At 39.6% G+C, this 18,593-nt stretch overlaps 2 protein-coding genes across 7 annotated transcripts; both read right to left on the bottom strand.

Annotated features, from left to right (window-relative positions):
* Positions 1–5,828, bottom strand: LOC132326593 (toll-like receptor 6). Its single transcript, XM_059844999.1, has 3 exons — positions 5,420–5,828; positions 4,702–4,759; positions 1–3,552 (listed from the first exon to the last, which is right to left on the bottom strand). The coding sequence occupies exon 3, from the start codon at positions 3,459–3,461 to the stop codon at positions 1,056–1,058; it is 2,406 nt and encodes an 801-aa protein (XP_059700982.1). The 5' UTR covers positions 3,462–3,552; positions 4,702–4,759; positions 5,420–5,828; the 3' UTR covers positions 1–1,055.
* A 4,879-nt stretch (positions 5,829–10,707) lies between these two features.
* Positions 10,708–18,566, bottom strand: LOC132326590 (toll-like receptor 1). Of its 6 annotated transcripts, none has more exons than XM_059844984.1 (2): positions 18,225–18,566; positions 10,708–12,803 (listed from the first exon to the last, which is right to left on the bottom strand). In XM_059844984.1, exons 1-2 carry the CDS (start codon positions 18,477–18,479, stop codon positions 10,767–10,769), a joined length of 2,292 nt encoding a protein of 763 aa, XP_059700967.1. In that variant the 5' UTR covers positions 18,480–18,566; the 3' UTR covers positions 10,708–10,766. The 6 variants fall into 6 exon arrangements, with proteins under 6 accessions (XP_059700967.1, XP_059700969.1, XP_059700973.1 ...); XM_059844986.1 differs by lacking the exon at positions 18,225–18,566 and adding an exon at positions 17,596–17,885; XM_059844990.1 differs by lacking the exon at positions 18,225–18,566 and adding an exon at positions 17,570–17,875.
* Positions 18,567–18,593: the final 27 nt, after the last annotated feature.

The raw sequence follows: 18,593 nt of genomic DNA, 5'->3' as shown, positions 1-18,593 counted from the left end.
TTTAATAACAGATTAAGAATTAGATGTTTATTAGATTCTCGAGTCCAAGCACAGCAAGTAACTAGATGTCTCCTACTAACAAACACCATTAGCTTAATCAGTAAGATTTTAGAAGAGAAGTTATTTCCTAGGGAAAATGACTCTTTTTTCACCTGTGTGATGACCCTCAGCACCTGCTCATTAAATGAGCAAGGTAACAGACTTCAGTGGAAGCCTAGAGATAAAAGGGGTTCACCTCCAAACATCAAGTTGCTAAGTACTAGGAAAGAGAAGAAACACTCAATCCAGTATAGCTTGATAGAATCACAACAGAAAGCAGCAATTTGCAATACTATAAAAAACAATAACTACAGGTATTAACTATGCATTTGAAGACAGCGGATAGCAAATTCTATGAACTCATGACTTGGCAGGTATCAATATCTAGGCAATTGGTAATGCTCAATACAGCAAAGGAAGAACAACATCAAACAAGAAGTAATGGATTCAACTTTTCAGCATATACCCAAGAAAGTCTCCCTGTGGTGAAGGGACAGATTTCCAGGAAGGTAAAACAGGCTAAAAGGGTGTGGATACTGTACTCTTAAAACCTGCTGTACCAACGTACAGGATGGGATTCAAACAAGAGTTTTCTTCTTTGTGTTATCTAATTAAAACCAAGAAAGCAGATCCTTACAATCTCAATCTCAAAACATTCACCTCAGAACAAAGATTAAATGTATGCCCTGGCAGCCTGATTACACCAAACAAACCACTATTCCTGTTACTTTCAAATAGAGCTTTCAATGGGAGAAGTCAAAAATAAATGCAACCTAAAAACAAGGTCAATCATTATGAAAATTTCGCTTTCTTTTTGTTGATGATGGGCAAATACAGATGACTTCTGACTACCTGGATGGCTTGAGTAAGCAATAGCAATTTCTATATGTGCCACATTTCTCAACAAACTGGCAATATTGTAAGAAAATGGAAAAAAATATTAACAGAGTTTAATGCAAAAAAGTCAAGTCAGTTATTCACATACTTATATTACTAGTAGGTGTAACATCAACTTCCTACTCATTTACTTCACTGGATATTGGCAGGTTAATGTTAATGGCTGCCCTGAGGTTAGCCCAGAATAGGGCACGCTTGCTCCTCTCCTTCGGCCACTCCATGTAGGTGCGCTTTGCCATGAGAGCTTTCAGTTTGTGATACCTGGCAGGGATAAGGTACGGAGGGATTGGCTCCAACAAAATGAGGATTAAGCTGTTGGAATTCTCACTGAATAACTTGTGATGGGCAAAGTACAGCTCATAGTGACACCACTCACTCTGCACAAAGTTGGGAGACAACACAAAGATCGACTTGTAGCTCTTCTCAATGCAGTTAATGATGTTCTCCACAATGCTCTTGCCGGGGATAAAGTTTCTCTCGTGCTGGCACAGTTGCACGCAGCCCTCCCCCCTCTCCAGGTTCGGGATCAGCTCGTTCTTCACCCACAGCGAATCGCGCTCGCTGTAGGAAATGAAGGCGTGGAATTGCAGCATGGCCCCCTGATCTCCGGGCGGGTTGTGCCAAGCTCTGCGCTTCGTCTGCGTCCACTGCCACGTCATCCGCACGTACCACGGCACATCCAGGTAGATGCACAGAAAGGCCACCGCAGCCACCAGCAGCAGCGTCAGCAGCAGAGCTGTCACTAGCAGCAGCGTCGTGTTGCAAGCCAGCAGGCTCAGGTGGAAGTCCTTGAGCTCCGTCCCTCGCAAGCCTTCGGGGTACTCGCACACGTACGCTGCCGGCCAGCCAAAGAGCTTCCCCCCCGAGCGCCTCTCCAGGCGGATAAAGGCTTGCAGCTCACAGGAACACTTGAACGGGTTGTGCCCGGCCTGCAGCTCCCTGACCCTTGGGCAGCTCTGGAAGAAGTCAGCAGATGGGGTGAGGATCGAGTTCATCTCGACGTTCAGGAACTGCAGGGACGTAAAGCCACTGCACCCCGGCAGGTCGGCCAGCCTGTTCGATGCCAGGTTCAGCTCCTCCAAGGATTTCAGCTCCGCCACCCCGCTGGGGACATTGCTGATCTGATTGTTTTGTAGGCTGAGTTTTTTGACGTTGACTGGCAAGCACTCAAACACTGCATCCACCAACTGATTGGAGGACAGGTCCAGCTCTGTCAGAGACTCGGCCCACTGGCATGGCACATCAGCTCCATCGTGGCGCAGCAGGTTGTTGCTCATGTCCAGGTATTTCAGTGATTTCATACCGCTGGTCATGAAGCTTACTTTGCGAAGGCTCTCAAATTTATTCTTCTGCAAAATAAGTAATTTCAGATCCATGAGAGTGCCACAATTCTGGAACAGCTCATCTGTCAGGGCATTGTGAGAAAAATTTAAATACTGAAATGAGCTTGTTCTATTGGGGCAAAGCATGTGTGGCATATACGCATCAGCTATTGTCAAATTGGCGATATTCATCTCTGAAAACTGTCTGTACAGAATCTCCTGGTTGAAATAATAAACCTTATTACGAACATGCTCCAAAGTTAATGCTTTCATGGAGCCATCCAAAGAGATTAATTGTTCCACAGAGCTTAATAAGGGTAGAAATGCATATTCAGTTGGTTCCTCCAGTGGTCCCCTAAAAGTCAAATTTCTCACAGTCAAATGTTCCACAGGTGAATACCAAATAAGCATGAAAATTTGCAGGATGATAGCCCATTGTAAGTCCACAGCATCAAGTGTGAGAGTTGTTGCCTTGATTTTCTTCAGAAGCATTAAAGATGGAGAGGGGAAATCTTTGTAACTCAAGGTATATCTTAAGTTAACTATTTTTAAGTTTTCTGAAGTGCTCATTCCATCGTACAGGAGGGGGAAAATGAAGTTTTGGTTTGCTGCAAAAGCAATGTGGAGGTTCCTTGTAGTCAAGACTGTCAGACTCTGAGGCTCATACAGTGAAAAGTTTCCCAAGTTCAGGAAGACAGTGCGCAGCTGCAAATGTTTGATATACCTGAAGTCTGACGTTCGTATCATCGTAGCACTTAATCCAAGGTACTCCAAATGAAACATGTTCCCAAATTCCTGACAGATGGGCAGGGCAGTAAATTTATTGAAAGAAAGATCCAAATGTCTAAGATATGCAAGAGTTAGACAGACAACTTTTGAAATGCTATTATGAGATAAATCTAAGTATTCTAAATTTTCATTAAAAATGAACACACTAAAGTCAAGCACCGTAATTAGATTATGAGACAGATTTAATACTTGAAGGTCAGAAAGATGAATAAATTCTGAGATACCAAGTCCAGAGATCCTATTATGTGATAAATCTAATACTTGAGTACGGACTGGAATGTTTCTTGGAACATTAGTTAGCAAACCAGTTGAATAATTTGCAATAAATTCATTCTCTACAGTAGGCTGAATATTATTCCATAGTGTGAATGTAAAGACACAAGTTAAGACATAGATATTTGTGAGGGATCTCATTACGCTATCCAGTTTTATCTTGGTTTTTTTACAGAAACACAGAAGTATATCTTTGTTTTCTGTTCAATATGTCCCACTGATGAGTCCAGCCCTATGGAAAAAAATACATTAAATTTAATGAAGCTGTTGAATGGTTGAAGTTGCTTTTTTATTGTGAAAATAAACTTCAATATAAAATCTATGTAATAAAAAAATATTTTTCCACACTCCTGTTTTCAGTTCTTACCAATTGTCCTCACTCCATTCTTTAATATTGACTCAGTCAAATATAAATTACTTCTCTTATAATGGGTGGGATGCCACTGGTATGTTACAAACACATAGATGTTAAGAAATACAAATTTCTTAATAATCATGAAAAAATACAAAACTGGTACAAACCAATACTGGTACCAACACCAATACATTCAAGAATAAAGGAGAACAAACATCAAAATAAAGGAGAACATCCATCTGCTGTTTCTATACATCCCAGGTTCACACAAATTTGGGAACAATACTCCAATAAAACCACCCTCACAGGAACTGGTGCAAAAACAATCTCTTCACTCAAAGGATATTCTTCACACCCCAAAGACCTGGACATTGCCATGCACCCTCTCAGGGTCAGATTATCAGCTTTGTCCTTGCTATAGCACAAAGACATGAGTCCATTTTTCCAAAAAGCCAAGAATTCTGAGGAATTGTACCATCCATTGTATTGGGTTTGCATGGCAAGGTTTTGGTAGCAGGGGGACTACAGGTCTGGTTTCTGTGAGAAGCTGCCAAAGGCTTCCTCTGTGCTCCACAGAGCCAGTAGCAGCTGGATTCAAGGCCAAGCTCATCCACAACCTTAGCAGTGCCTCTGGGATAACATGGTGAAGAAGGGGGAAAAGCCCTGGGAAAAGCAACTGCATGAAGCATAAACAACTCATAAACAGTTTCAGGAGACAAACATCCCCAGTTTTAGTTTCTGTTCTGATTTTTTTTCTGTTAAAAAGATCTAAATCCGCAAGGTTTTAAAATTCTGTCCCTGTGTAATCTTTCGCTAAATAGAAACCAAAACCCTTTTTTTTTCAGTTCTATAATGTGTGCTAGTCCCTAATAATTTGACTAACTGATGGTTAGTCAAAACTCAGCCCTTCCCTTCCAAGTTTCCTATCAGGCTTAAATTTTTTTTTTCTTAATTAAGTAAAGCAAAAATACATGCAATTATCATCACCAAAAACATTAAAAGAATAAATCACTAAAGTATTTCTACCTCTATTGAATCCAGTAGAGAGGCCAAATTATGCCTTCAGAAAGTTGTGCTAGGGTATCTGAGGACACAAAAGAAATGAAGCTGGGATGGTTGGTCAAAGTACAGTATTAATTGCAAGACAAAACAAGACAAGGAAATCTGACCTAGCTCCTTCAAAGTGCAGTTGGCTCTGTTCTTCAGAGTCCAGGCTGATAAACAACCTAACTCTTGAATCAAACTTTGATCTAGAACTACCTGGAGGAACTTCCTCCTGGGCAAAAGGGATGTCAGTAATAAAGCAAGAAATGTTTTGAAGGGAGAAAAAACCAGAAATATATTCTCTGTATGTGTTCCAGTGCCAGCTGAGTTTTAATTTACTGTACATGCTAGATACTGCAACAAGGGACAAGCCACACTCTATAGCCCTGCAGAGTGCCACAGTCAAAGAGTGAAGCAAATATATCTAGAAAAGCAATAGTAAGGATCAAGGGTTACCCCTCCAATGCTGTTTCAGAATGGTATTAAATTGGAGTTGGCTGAGAATTAAAACTGCCATACCAAATTATTTTTCTCCCTTTCCTCTTTGCTGAAATTCAGATAAGTGTTTTCACTGAAACTTCAAAATGCAAGAGTATCTTCCAACATCAAAGAAACGCCAGCACCTGAGATTTGATGAAGTCCAAGATATACAAATATCAAAGAGAAAATAATTATAAATAATGAAGCAAATATAACCCACCTTTTGTGCATGGAATTCATCTTCAAGCTGAAGAACCAGCAAAAGTCCTCTGCATACTTGGTTAGCTTCCTCAAAATAGAATTTCAAACATATGTAATCTTCAGGGTGGGGAATCTCACATGAGATGCTAATTCCTCAATAATTACCTACCTCAGGAACCAAAAAACCCAGGTCTTTTTTAAACAAGATATACAATTCTAAGAATTAATGAAACTTCCTTACAATGTGGGTATTAAGAGCACAATGAAAGGAAACTTTTAACAGTTCAGACTAAAAATACATTTACTCCTGTAATATTTACATAACTAGCTGGTTTAGGAGGAAATAAACCTATCTGTAGTATAGAATATTTGTCTTGGCAAGACTGTTCAATTAATTCTGCATTTCTAATTTCAAGTCTGCTTCTGATGTTACACAGATGTTCTAGAAATCTGTCAACTGCATCTCCTCTTTGCACACACAGAAAAGAGGAAGCAGAACCCTCACTGCCAACTTTTGTTCATATCGAGATCTCTTGCAGTGCTCTACCCAACCAACATTTTTTGCTCATCAAGGATAGTAATTAATGTAGTCCACTGATGGATGACGGAAGTTTATATCTCAAAAGCTAGTAACGGGCAAATTGGCAAAGTTAAAACTTTTACAGGCCAATCATCTTCACACTAGAATGGTTATCAAGGATACCTCACCTTGTGGTTTCCTCCAAAAAATTATAAAAATTAACAGAGAATATTCCCTATGACAAGACAGCTGTAATGAAGGCACAAATAATATGACACAATATAGGGCAATCTGGGGCTGAAGGATGTCACTGTTGAGCCAGAAATGACACAAATTCACACAAAGGCAGGAGAAGGGCATTTAATATAAAAAATCCTCTCTTTTATAGACAGATATGACACATTCCACTGGATTGGCTAGCTAACAAAAACATATTTCTCACAAACAGTCCTTGAGAACAGAAAAACAGAGTAGAAAAACACCACCTGCAGGTTGCTTATACTAACAAGTTATCATCGTTTCTGTGACTCCCTAAAAAGTTTCCCAAGTCCACTGTGAGAAAACTAAACCCGTTTTCTCGCTCTCTGACCAGGCTGTTGCATCCACTGCACGAATCCAAGAAAGCAGCCATTCAGTTAATATTGCGAACAGGGACATGAGCCTGGGAGAAAATCAACATCTGTGACCCAAGATAAGACCAGAGATCATGAATGTTTCTCTATAAAGCAGCAAGAGTGTTTGCCAGCTGATTCCATCTAGACTCCAAGTTAAAAGAGACACTCCTATTGATAGGCATTAATCCATGATACTGAATAGAGTAAGGCACTTGTCTGAACAATGATATCACAATTAGCCAAAACAGTGGCAGCTTTACGTTGACTATAATTCCTAGAAAAAAATTTGCTGCATGGATAAAATCAAATATACCATCAGCTTTCATCAGAGCTGACTGTAATGCACACACAACTATTAAAACTACCATTTAGTTGTAGTATGTTTAATTTTTCTACCATATTTGTGAAGCTTTAAAATACATTCAAATAAACAGTTTGCCCTAAAGAAAAATTTGTAGATAGTTAAAATAAAACTCATACCCCTGAATAGCTCTATTAAACCACTAGGAACCTTGCATAATGTATTTTACTAACCAATTCACCAAAGTTTTGTTTGGGGCTGGTTTCGGTTTACTGATCCGGTCATTTTTCATGACAGGCAAAAACTAAAATTAATGTATTTCTGTTCATGCATCTCGAAATGTACCAGCTACATACCATCTTTTCCATAGTCAGCTAACACATGTTCATGCAGATACCTTGTTCCATTTTTGAATTTTACACTGCTGGGGTTTTTTGCAGTTTGTTCTATCAGTGTTTGCAAAAAGACATTTCACACTTCTGCCTGTTTGTCATGATTATTTACCCAGGGAGGAACCAGAACTACCCTTGGCCAGGTATGAAAAGCTATTCAGGTCCAGCACCATGCCAAAAGGGTGAAGAATCTCTCTGACAAGAACTGCAGAAGGGAACTTAACAGGTGCAACACATGGGATTAAAGCACAGTCACATCAGATGAACTCATCTAAGCACTCATGAAAAGTTAATACAATAATTAAAGGTTTGCAACGTTGGTGTTTGGTCACATCAAGGACTTTAACTGTAATTGTCATTCTCACCTGTATGTCAAATAGGTGAAAAAAAGGCTGAATTCCACCACAAGTCAAAGTGGGCAGATACTGTATCACATTTATGCTCCAGCCAATTTTGCTTTAGTATAAATAGACACAAGGATCAAAGCTGCGGAAATCAAACTGGTAACCCAGAGCCACTTTGCAGAACCCAAGATTTTCTCACTTATTGATTATAAATACTGTTTTCTCTTGACAAAACAGTGGCTACAAATGAGCATTATAGTCAATCTCAGCAAATACTTCCAAAAGAAAAGCCAGACTAACCAAAGCGTTGAGTAAAAACATGGGTTTCACAGAGGTTTTAAACCTTCCTCTCAGCAGAATCTCCCAGAGTCCCATTATTTCCCCCTGAGTGCCTTTCCTTCCTCTAACTCTTTGCAGCTAAAGTTCAGTGAAGATGTTTTGTAACATTTCTAAAGCTAAAGAAGAGCTGAGCTCTCAGCAAGCAACTCACATTGTGTCAAGTCTGCCTGTCTGCCAGTTTCCTTTATATTATACACTTCTTAAATACACATAAAAACATTTCCGCTTTTGCACTTGAATTTCATTCTGCACATTTTTTAAGTTTCAGAGGGTGTTTAACTCCCATGTTATCAGTTTTGTATGTTGATATTTTTATGTATGTAAAAATAGCATTCCTGCTAGTCACCAAGATGACTAATCAAATGCCAGGAATATGCTCTGATACAGTATCTGATATCAGGACACATTTACACACTCCCTTTTCCTGATAAATGAAGTGCAGCAGCACCTAGACATTTCAGTGCAGTACCAAATGCAGGCACACATCACCAGGCTGCACAGAAAAGGTCAGTCCCTTTCCAAACTGTGCAGAAAAACTGACTCACGTGCTGTGAGACTATGTAGGGCCCCATGAACATGGAAAAATTTCTTCATGGAATAAGGCTGGTTTTATAGAAAGGTTGAGAGTATGACAGAGACTGAGATAATTGTTTGAAGTATTCTAATAACACTTGAGAAACTCATTCTCTCTTGTGGAATTGGAGACATTAGCTCTAATAATTCATTGCACATTTAGCTTAATTAATTAGTTTAGTCAATTATTTGGCTCACATGGAAAAAAAAGATATTAGTTTGTGGACTTCTGGTTCCAAAGTACAAGTTTTAACTGATGCCCATGCTCATTAAAAGCCACCCTTTCCAATTTATTCACTCAAGGATTTTGGAATTCAGAAACTGTAATACCACAGAACTGTAGTTATATACTTCTGCTTATCATAACATCAGCTACATTCCCTGAGGTCACACAGTTCCAAGATCTTACCAAAGTGGCAAACAAACCTTGCTTGCCTTGTTAAAACCTTCCACTCCTTAATTTCTGGTAATGGCTATGGCTCCCACATGAGTAACAGGAAGGTTTCTTGGAAACTCTCTGACTTTCAGAGCGTTTCTCTGTCTTCCAGCCAACAGAAGAAGCCAGATAAGTTCTTAAGTTTACACACAAGGGGATGTTAATTGTATCACAGAGGTTTCAAGAGTTACTGGCCTAAAACTCTGAGACTTTTGAAGAAAATTTTCAAGCAAGGTACCACATAATCCAGCTGTTCCTCGTTGTGAGAAAGGGGTAAGCAAAACAAGCTGTCTGATCATCTTCAGTTTTCACACTGAAGCAGTAGTGGGAGGGGAAGGAGGAAGCAGAGAAAACATTTATTTCCACAGTCCTGAATGAAATGTCTGCAATTTGGTAACAGGTGTGTTATATTAATTTTGAGGCTAAGTGGGAGAGCTAAAGGTGTTAAATTTGACCTTTCTTCTACAGGTCATAAACAGTCACAGTTCAAGGCTTCAGGTAAAGAAATCTCAGCCTGCTTAAACCTCAGGCAAAAAGAAGCATCAAAATTAAAACCTTTTGCTAGTAGTGGAAGACAGAAATCAGATAAAATGTAGACATCCTATACCACATGAGGATTTCATCATAACATCCCTTTTTTCTCTCATATATATGTTGAAAAACTTTTTTGAAGGGAAACTTCCTGCTTGATGGTCATCTAGCTCTGGTATTTCAAACTTCCCTTGTTGGGGCAAAGAGGAAGTTTGCTGTAATCATCTTCAGCAGTTGTGAAAGTTTGCCTGAGCCCAGTCATGCTTTCTTCAAGCTAAAACAGTATAAGTAGAGACAGAGGAGCCTGCTATGTTTCTGTAAAGGAAAAGCAAATATTGTAAATGTAGTTTGTTTTTCTAACTCAGTGAATAAACAATTAAATTACCTGCTGCCTCAAGACCTGGGAAATTTTTTCAGGCTCTGACTGGTTATTGACTTTCTGACCACAAGTCATAGCCCTGCTACAAGAGATACTGTTTCAGCAGAAAAGGACAGATTCTTTTAATAATAAACATAAAGTAAGATATATGAATGAGAGGACAAAAAGTAGAAAGTAGGGGGGGAAAGGCATGATTTAGAGATCTCAGGAGTTTCTCAAAACATAGACAACATGATGAAGGCAGCTCTGTTACTGCAGATGCCCTTCCACCCCCTCTGGTCAAGGTATCTAGACATCAAGGTAAGGACTTTATGAGTATTACAGCTCTGTGCTTCTCCTTTGCTGTAATGCTGAGATAAAAAGTGAAGTACCTAACCTTTTTTTTTTCTTAAGAAAAAAACCCCAAAACTTTTCTTCTTTGCTCAATCCTTGTTTTTGGCAAGTTCAAAGTTCACAAACTTCTGTGTCTGGGTCCTATCCTTTTATCCACCGAACTTGAGCAAAGACTATTCAGCAACCATTTTGAGCTCTGGACTTCAGGCACCTTCTCAGAATCCTTAATTTTCTTTCACATGAACCAATTTTAGAAAAAAATCTCCTTTGACAAAGCTGTATACATTTTGTGATTAAAGAAGCCCTGCAAATTATCCAGCAGCTGAAGCACTCTTCCACATGACCATACTAAACTGCTCCAGATTTTATTCTGCTGAGAAAAACTCACTGCAATATTTCAAGTCGTATTTCAAAATCCACATTCGAATTCATTTGCAATTTCCTATCTCAAGAGATTTGCAATAAGATGAATTGAATTTTGACTACAATTAGGAGGCAACACAGACAAGCTGGAAACAAGATTGTGTAACAAAAAGTTAAACACATTTGTAATGAATGGAAATCATATTTATTATTTCAATAAGAAAAAACACATCAAACAACATTAGAAAGATTCTTGATCTGTTTCATCATACAAGTTTTCATCAGCTTTTGGCAGGTTAATGTTAATGGCTGCCCTGAGGTTAGCCCAGAATAGGGCACGCTTGCTCCTCTCCTTCGGCCACTCCATGTAGGTGCGCTTTGCCATGAGAGCTTTCAGTTTGTGATACCTGGCAGGGATAAGGTACGGAGGGATTGGCTCCAGCAAAATGAGGATTAAGCTGTTGGAATTCTCACTGAATAACTTGTGATGGGCAAAGTACAGCTCATAGTGACACCACTCACTCTGCACAAAGTTGGGAGACAACACAAAGATCGACTTGTAGCTCTTCTCAATGCAGTTAATGATGTTCTCCACAATGCTCTTGCCGGGGATAAAGTTTCTCTCGTGCTGGCACAGTTGCACGCAGCCCTCCCCCCTCTCCAGGTTCGGGATCAGCTCGTTCTTCACCCACAGCGAATCGCGCTCGCTGTAGGAAATGAAGGCGTGGAATTGCAGCATGGCCCCCTGATCTCCGGGCGGGTTGTGCCAAGCTCTGCGCTTCGTCTGCGTCCACTGCCACGTCATCCGCACGTACCACGGCACATCCAGGTAGATGCACAGAAAGGCCACCGCAGCCACCAGCAGCAGCGTCAGCAGCAGAGCTGTCACTAGCAGCAGCGTCGTGTTGCAAGCCAGCAGGCTCAGGTGGAAGTCCTTGAGCTCCGTCCCTCGCAAGCCTTCGGGGTACTCGCACACGTACGCTGCCGGCCAGCCAAAGAGCTTCCCCCCCGAGCGCCTCTCCAGGCGGATAAAGGCTTGCAGCTCACAGGAACACTTGAACGGGTTGTGCCCGGCCTGCAGCTCCCTGACCCTTGGGCAGCTCTGGAAGAAGTCAGCAGATGGGGTGAGGATCGAGTTCATCTCGACGTTCAGGAACTGCAGGGACGTAAAGCCACTGCACCCCGGCAGGTCGGCCAGCCTGTTCGATGCCAGGTTCAGCTCCTCCAAGGATTTCAGCTCCGCCACCCCGCTGGGGACATTGCTGATCTGATTGTTTTGTAGGCTGAGTTTTTTGACGTTGACTGGCAAGCACTCAAACACTGCATCCACCAACTGATTGGAGGACAGGTCCAGCTCTGTCAGAGACTCGGCCCACTGGCATGGCACATCAGCTCCATCGTGGCGCAGCAGGTTGTTGCTCATGTCCAGGTATTTCAATGATTTCATACCGCTGGTCATGAAGCTTACTTTGCGAAGGCTCTCAAATTTATTCTTCTGCAAGATTAATGTCTCCAGCTGAAGCAGGTTGTCACATTTTTGAAAAAGAAAATCTGTTAAATCATTCTTTAAAAAATTTAGGTATCTAAAGGGACTCTTACTTGAAGGACAAAGCATATGAATCATCTCTGAATCAGCTATTGTCATGTCTGTAATCTTCATGTTTGCAAATATTTTGTATAGGTGATCCTGTGTGAAGTACATGTCCGTGATTATAATTTTCTTCATTGTCAATGCTTTCATAGAAGTACCCGAGTAGTCAAAGTCATAACTTTCAACGTCTGACAGCTGTGTTACATTGTTAGCATTGAAGTATTCAACAGATGAGTGCCATACAGTCTGAAAAATTTCCATAAGATTTTTCCAATCCACTGACACATTTGTCAGTGTCAGATTTGTTAACCTGGATCCTTGTCTGAAATTAGATAATAAAGTTATCAATTTTTTTACATTGTGATTTGTGATTTCTGACAATGACAGGCTTTCTGTAGTATTTTGTATCACAATCCAATCAACATTAGCTTCGGACTGATAACTCTTTGTATACAGGAGTGGCAGGCTCGTGATTTTTTTGTTAGAAACATCCTCTTGAAAATTGTTAGAAACAGATGTAAAGAGTTCATCTTCCACAGACAGGCTGACATGGTTCCAAAAAGTTAATGCAAACAGACACTTGTACAGAAAAACGTTTCTGAGAAAGCTCGTATTTAGTGTCATACTGTTTTCTCTTTCCTTGCAGGTGCTCAGTACTTTTCTTAACTGTCCATCTTTGTTCCAATCCTGTGGAAATTAAAGAAACACAAGCAAAAACCAGATTGTATTATTAAGTAGCTGTGCAGAAACCATCAGAAAGAGAGATTTTTTTAAGGTTCCAATTTCTCATTTCTCCATTTGATTCAAAAAGCAATGATTTTCTACAATCATTCAGGAGAGACATTAACAGACCACTGAAATTTTTATTTGGCAAATACAATGTATTTAACAAATAATGAGTCATTTACAGAACATGTCTGATTTCATAGGCGTCCAAAATTTGCTGCTTACTTACAGAATTACTGCTGTGACACAGTGCACTATGAAGGCTTCCTAAATTGTGTAACACACTTCGATTAGAAAGTACAATAATTGGTGTCAACACATCATCCCCTCCTCAGATTCTCTCTTAAGTGATGTGAACTGGGCTCAGAGACTTATTTTAAAATGGACTTTCGACAGTAACAGTTGGACTGAAACATAGGATGGAGGTTCAAGAGCCTGAAACAAAAGCTGAATGTCTTTAGATAGCTGAGACTGGATCATCAGTGCTTCTTTTACTAGGGAAACAAGGGTGAGGGTAGAATGATCTATATTTATGCCTTGGGAAAGCACACAGAACGGTTCACTTCTTGTCTGAGCTTAAGCATTTCCTGAATTTAGACTCTGAAAGTGGGGTGCTCACATTTGGTCTGACAAGTATACAAAGAGAACACCAGACACACACTGGGAATATTTGCAGGCTACACAAAAATATACACAAAAATAGATGTAGAACCTCTGTACACAAACCCCAGCCCTGATCTAAGGACACTGACCTCAAACATCTCTGTTGTGAAAGAGAGGTTTATTTAAACAGACTTTAAACGGAAAAAATCATACCTGTGTCTTTGCTTTGGTTTTACCTATTAGAGGTCACTTTTTCTTTCTGAATGTAGGAGTTTAGGATAGGCAGCCTCCCTTTGTTAAGTCAGCCATTGAGAATACTGTCTTAAATCTCCTTTGAGTTATTGCATAAATCCATTAGACTGCCCCTCTAAAAGAGGAACTGGTAAGACCTTGGTTAACAATTTTACATGTGTAAATCTTATTTAAAGTTGTTTTCCAGATTTCTAATATCTTTTTATTTCCTCTTCTTTCCCCTTCCCTTCCTTTAATTTTAAATAATAACGTTGCCTGAGGTTTCCCACGGTACTTTTTAATGACTGCACTGGCCTTCAACTTCCCCTTGATATTGAAGGGGTTAAATTTTGAGTTTTATTTCTAATGACTCTACAATGAGACAGTAGCTATCACCTGACAGACTGATTTACAACTTCAAGGACTACATTCACTGGACCATTAACCATTCCATAAGCTTCCTCAGAATTACTGGGGCAAAATACATGTTCTACTTGATCTAAAAAAAAAAAAAAAAAAGTCCACTGAGTTCTTTTGTAAAGAATGCATGAAACTAAGCTTGGAAATCATCTAGAAATAGTGGGGTAATATAGCAAAACTTTTCCAGCCTTTTTCCAAATTCTCATTTGGAAAAATTATTTGTATCACAGCCCTCAAAAGGCATTTGGGCATATCCAGTCCTGTTCTTCTGATTGTTTGGGCAACTCTACTAATGTGTTTATAATTAACCAAAATATGTAGCTTCAAGAGAAATCTGAAAAAAAATCTACCTTTAAATCATTATTCCTTCTTTGGATAAAATTTCATCAATATCCATGGACTAGATGAAAAAAGGATAGGATTCTCCTACATGTATTTTATTTTCTTTCTCTTTCATATATCCTAGCATTCCGTCAAATTAATTATGAGTACCTTCAAAATTTCTTTAGAATATCATATGAAGCAACACAAGTAAAAACTTTTTTAACATATAACCTGTGATTTGGAGGCTAATACTGTAGAAATTATCCTTCATAGTCATATCACTTTTAATTCAGAAGTATCCTCATGTCTTTAAACATGATATTTTTTATCAAGCTTAATCAAGAAAAGCAATCCAGGAGGGTAGGCAAGCCAAGAGCATAGCAAGAAAATGTCCTGTTGTTTAAAGAGCAGGGGGAGAGATAAAAAATGAAGTTTTAAAAACTGGTATAAACTGACTAAACTTCCATATAAGAAATATATAGAAAACATTTAGCCTTGACAGTTCAGTATTAAGGCATGCAAAAAACTAATGTTACAAACATGCCTTTCACAAGGATGAAACACATGATCAGGTTAGACCCAGTTCCTGAACTGTAGAAAACCACAAAAACTACCGCCATCACTCTGCCCCCCTTAACTATGGGTGTACTGCTAATAAAAAGAGACTGCTACTTGGACAGTTTTTTTGGATAAATATTCTGAACACAAGCAACTTCACCATCGTTGCTTACTCATACACTTGAAAGAACACTGTAAACTTGCTACGGAAAACAAGGCTCATTTTCAAATGAGATACAGAATATAAAACAACTACAGCTAACTAGCAACAGCACAAAGCCAACAAAATTAAAACTTTTCTCACCAGAAATCCCTGCTGTCCGAAAAAGCAGAAAATGTTCTCAGGAAAACAGCAAAAAAAACCCTTCCTGTAACTCTATCCTACTGACTAACAATACTTAGGAACACCCAAATTTTTATATACATGTTTGTGCCATCTACTGACAGCTTGTGAAATGGCATTTGCTTTTCTCCAGATGTATTTTTCACATACAACATTACTGTACTATCCCCACTAATCCATTATTATTGAACTTTGTGTTTTTATGCTTTGAAATATATTTAACAGGAGAAAAATGAATCTTTTTACCAATTTTCTACCTTCATTAAATTAATAGAAAATAAGTACTTTTTTTGAATAAGTAATTGAAACACCTTTCTGTCTAAACTTAATAATGATCTAAGTCTCTATGCATTACTGTAATTTTTTGTCCATTTTGCTACACCAATTCAGTTGTCAGACTCTTATGAAGGCTGGTTTATAAAAGTACCATGTCTTAGTTTGACTTCTACTTAATGGGAACAGAATAATAATCCCTCTACTGCTTCAGCAGTGTTGTCATTGGGTTAAACACTGAACATGTAAACCTTGAGTGGAGTTTGGTTTGGTTTTTTTTAAAATCTAAACCAGAGCAGTGACTTTGGTGTTGAATGCCCAAACACAGGGTTATTGTCCTGGCAAAGACATAAACCAATCTCTCTTTATTTCTGTATAATGTTGGTCAGAAATTCCACCATTATATTATATTATATTTAGCTGAATCTAAATACAGAACTGCCACACTGCAACCTACATTTCTGAGTTAGCACCTCATAACACATTCATTATTTAATATTTCAATGGTTCAGAAAGCAGAGGAAATAATCTAAAAAATTACTTTTTCACTTTGAGGCTTATTCTATAGATGATATTTACTTTCTCAGCCTCAAGTGAAAAGAGGTCATCCAATAATGAAATTGAAAGATAGGACAGGTAGTAAGCAACAGAATATAGGAAATTCACTGCTATTATGCTGATGATTCTTACAGTAGTACTTTATGATTTTATGATTCATTCTCCATTTCTGTCAATTCAGACAAGACTATTCACAGCAGATTTCCAAACAACACCTTATAATGATGTTACATAAAAACCTCTCCATTGCCTGCTCTTAGACGGAAAGACTTTGCTATCCATCCTTAGGATGAGATAAAATCCTAAGGTCATGCTAACATCTTGCTTCTACCAAATATTCATGCCTGTTTTGTAATGTCACAGCTGAACTGCCTGAACATATTGCTCTGCTGAATGCAGAACCAGACATACAATTGGTACTGTGTATTATCTCCTGTAAGGTACAGACTCTTACTCCAGAGAATCTCTTAAATTCAGGGACAGGATGAGCTGCCACTGGCATTGTTTGTGTGCCTGTGTACTATAAAGACAGATGAACAATATGTTAAACAGCAAAATAAGCATACTACCATTAATTGCATCCCCCTAACCCTTCAGATTTACCACTTAGATTTACCAGTGCAATCACTGGAGGTAGATTAATACAGTCATGCATACTTCCATGTTTTGTTAAATGTAGCCAGATGTCTTTTTGCCTTTATTTATATTTGTCTATTTATTAAAAGGCAGGTGTCTTTTCTGAAATCCATTAGAAAGATGATGATAGAGTAATAACAAACATCAGTGAAACCTGAGTGGAAGTGTTCAATCTCTAATGCTTAGTTATTCCAAAACCTTAGTTATTCCAAAACCATTTGCAATAATACCATAGTGAAAAAATGGAAGTGAAATCAATTACTGAAAATTGAAAGAGAAAAAAATTAGAAAATGCTAAGTGTAAAAGTCTTAAATTCAAAAAAGTAGTTTAGGAACTTACAAAATGTATGCGTCCTTATATCCAAACAGAAAGACATCCACATTCATGTACATACAATGTTAATTTTACCCTTAGGTGGTAACTTTGTGTTACAACAGTGATTAACAAAGTCATTAATAATGTCTTGCATTCTATGACATGCACGGTTATGTAAAGAATCTGCAAAACTGACAGGGCAAGATCCACCTTACAGACAAAATTATCTGTCATGGATTAATCTCCAGCTACTGTGATTCCTCCTCAGATACTGCTCTTACTCTTCCACAAGCTCCACTGAGAAGCAGAGGGAAATCCCTAGGGCAGCTCTAGATTTAATTTTCAATAAATATATCTAACATTAATAAATTACCCAGCATTCCTTGACACTTAAATTCTCACTGAGAGACCTTCAAAAGAAACTTATTACATAGGGCTACAAACATTTGGTCTGCTACCAACTACCTTAATGAGAAGCTTCAGAGACTTACGCCTGGTAAGGTCACATAGCACGATCGGTATTTGTAAAACACACTTCTGAGAGCTTTTGTAACCTCTTGGAGTGGCTCTCCTCAGTGGCTCACAACGTGCTGGTTTACTGCCTGGGTCAAAAGCAACTTCTCTCGTTTGCAGACTAGTGATAGAAATGATGCTATATTGCCTTTCACCATTGTAAAGGGCATGCTTCGCCTTAAAATGAGGTGGCAAAAAGAGGAAGAGGTATGAGGAATTACACAGAAACAAGAACCATGGGCTGTTGGGAACAGCCTGAAACCCCTTTGCTCAACCAAGTGATTCATCAACTGACTGGAAATGTGTGCACGCACTGCCGGCTTCTGTCAGGGCATTTCCTGTAAACACAGCGATAACGGAGGTGCCAAGCGCTATCTGAAAAGCTACATCTCCGTTCAATTCCGCAACCCCACGGGTCAGTAAGTGCTCACTTCTGGAAGGATTAGACTTTCTAAAAAAAAAAAAAAAATTTATGCCAGCTCAGCAACTAGATTAATTTGGACTTTTTCTCTCAGACGATGGGTTGAGAACTGAACCGGCTTCCCAGGGAAGTAGCCATATCACCGAGCTTATCTGAGTCCAAGAAGTGTTTGGAGACAACGCTCACGTGGTGTGATTCTTGGGGTGTCCTGCGTAAGGCCAGGAGTTGAATTCGTTGATCCCGACAGGTCCCTTTCAACTCAGCATATCCTATGATTCTATGAAATTCCCCCTTTTCCGCCTCAGCGCGGACGCGGAGGTGCCGCCGGCCCTGAGGGAAGCGCTGCTGCAGCCGCGCCCGACGCTCCGGGCCGGCGCCTCCAGCGGGGTCCCGCCGGGCCCCGCCGCGTCCCCCGCGCCGAGGGCCGTGAGGGGCGGCCATGGCGGCTCCCCGCGCTGGGTTAGAGAAGCCTGGAGCCCTAGGACGGCTTGGCAGCGGCGTGCCGCTGCCCCTTTACAACAGTCGGCCGCCTCACACAGCCGGAAGGCGAGCGAG

This window comes from Haemorhous mexicanus, chromosome 4, assembly GCF_027477595.1.
Source record: "Haemorhous mexicanus isolate bHaeMex1 chromosome 4, bHaeMex1.pri, whole genome shotgun sequence".
In the NCBI taxonomy this organism is placed as follows: domain Eukaryota; kingdom Metazoa; phylum Chordata; class Aves; order Passeriformes; family Fringillidae; genus Haemorhous; species Haemorhous mexicanus.
This window is presented reverse-complemented; position numbering and strand designations above follow the sequence as displayed.

Excerpts from the sequence above, each read along its gene's own strand:
- LOC132326593 (XM_059844999.1), bottom strand. The coding sequence starts at position 3,461 with ATGAGATCCCTCACAAATATCTATGTCTTAACTTGTGTCTTTACATTC.
- LOC132326590 (XM_059844984.1), bottom strand. The coding sequence starts at position 18,479 with ATGGCCGCCCCTCACGGCCCTCGGCGCGGGGGACGCGGCGGGGCCCGG. Across the intron at positions 12,804-18,224 it reads CACCCCAAGAATCACACCAC|GATTGGAACAAAGATGGACA; the intron begins GTGAGCGTTGTC and ends TAATTTCCACAG.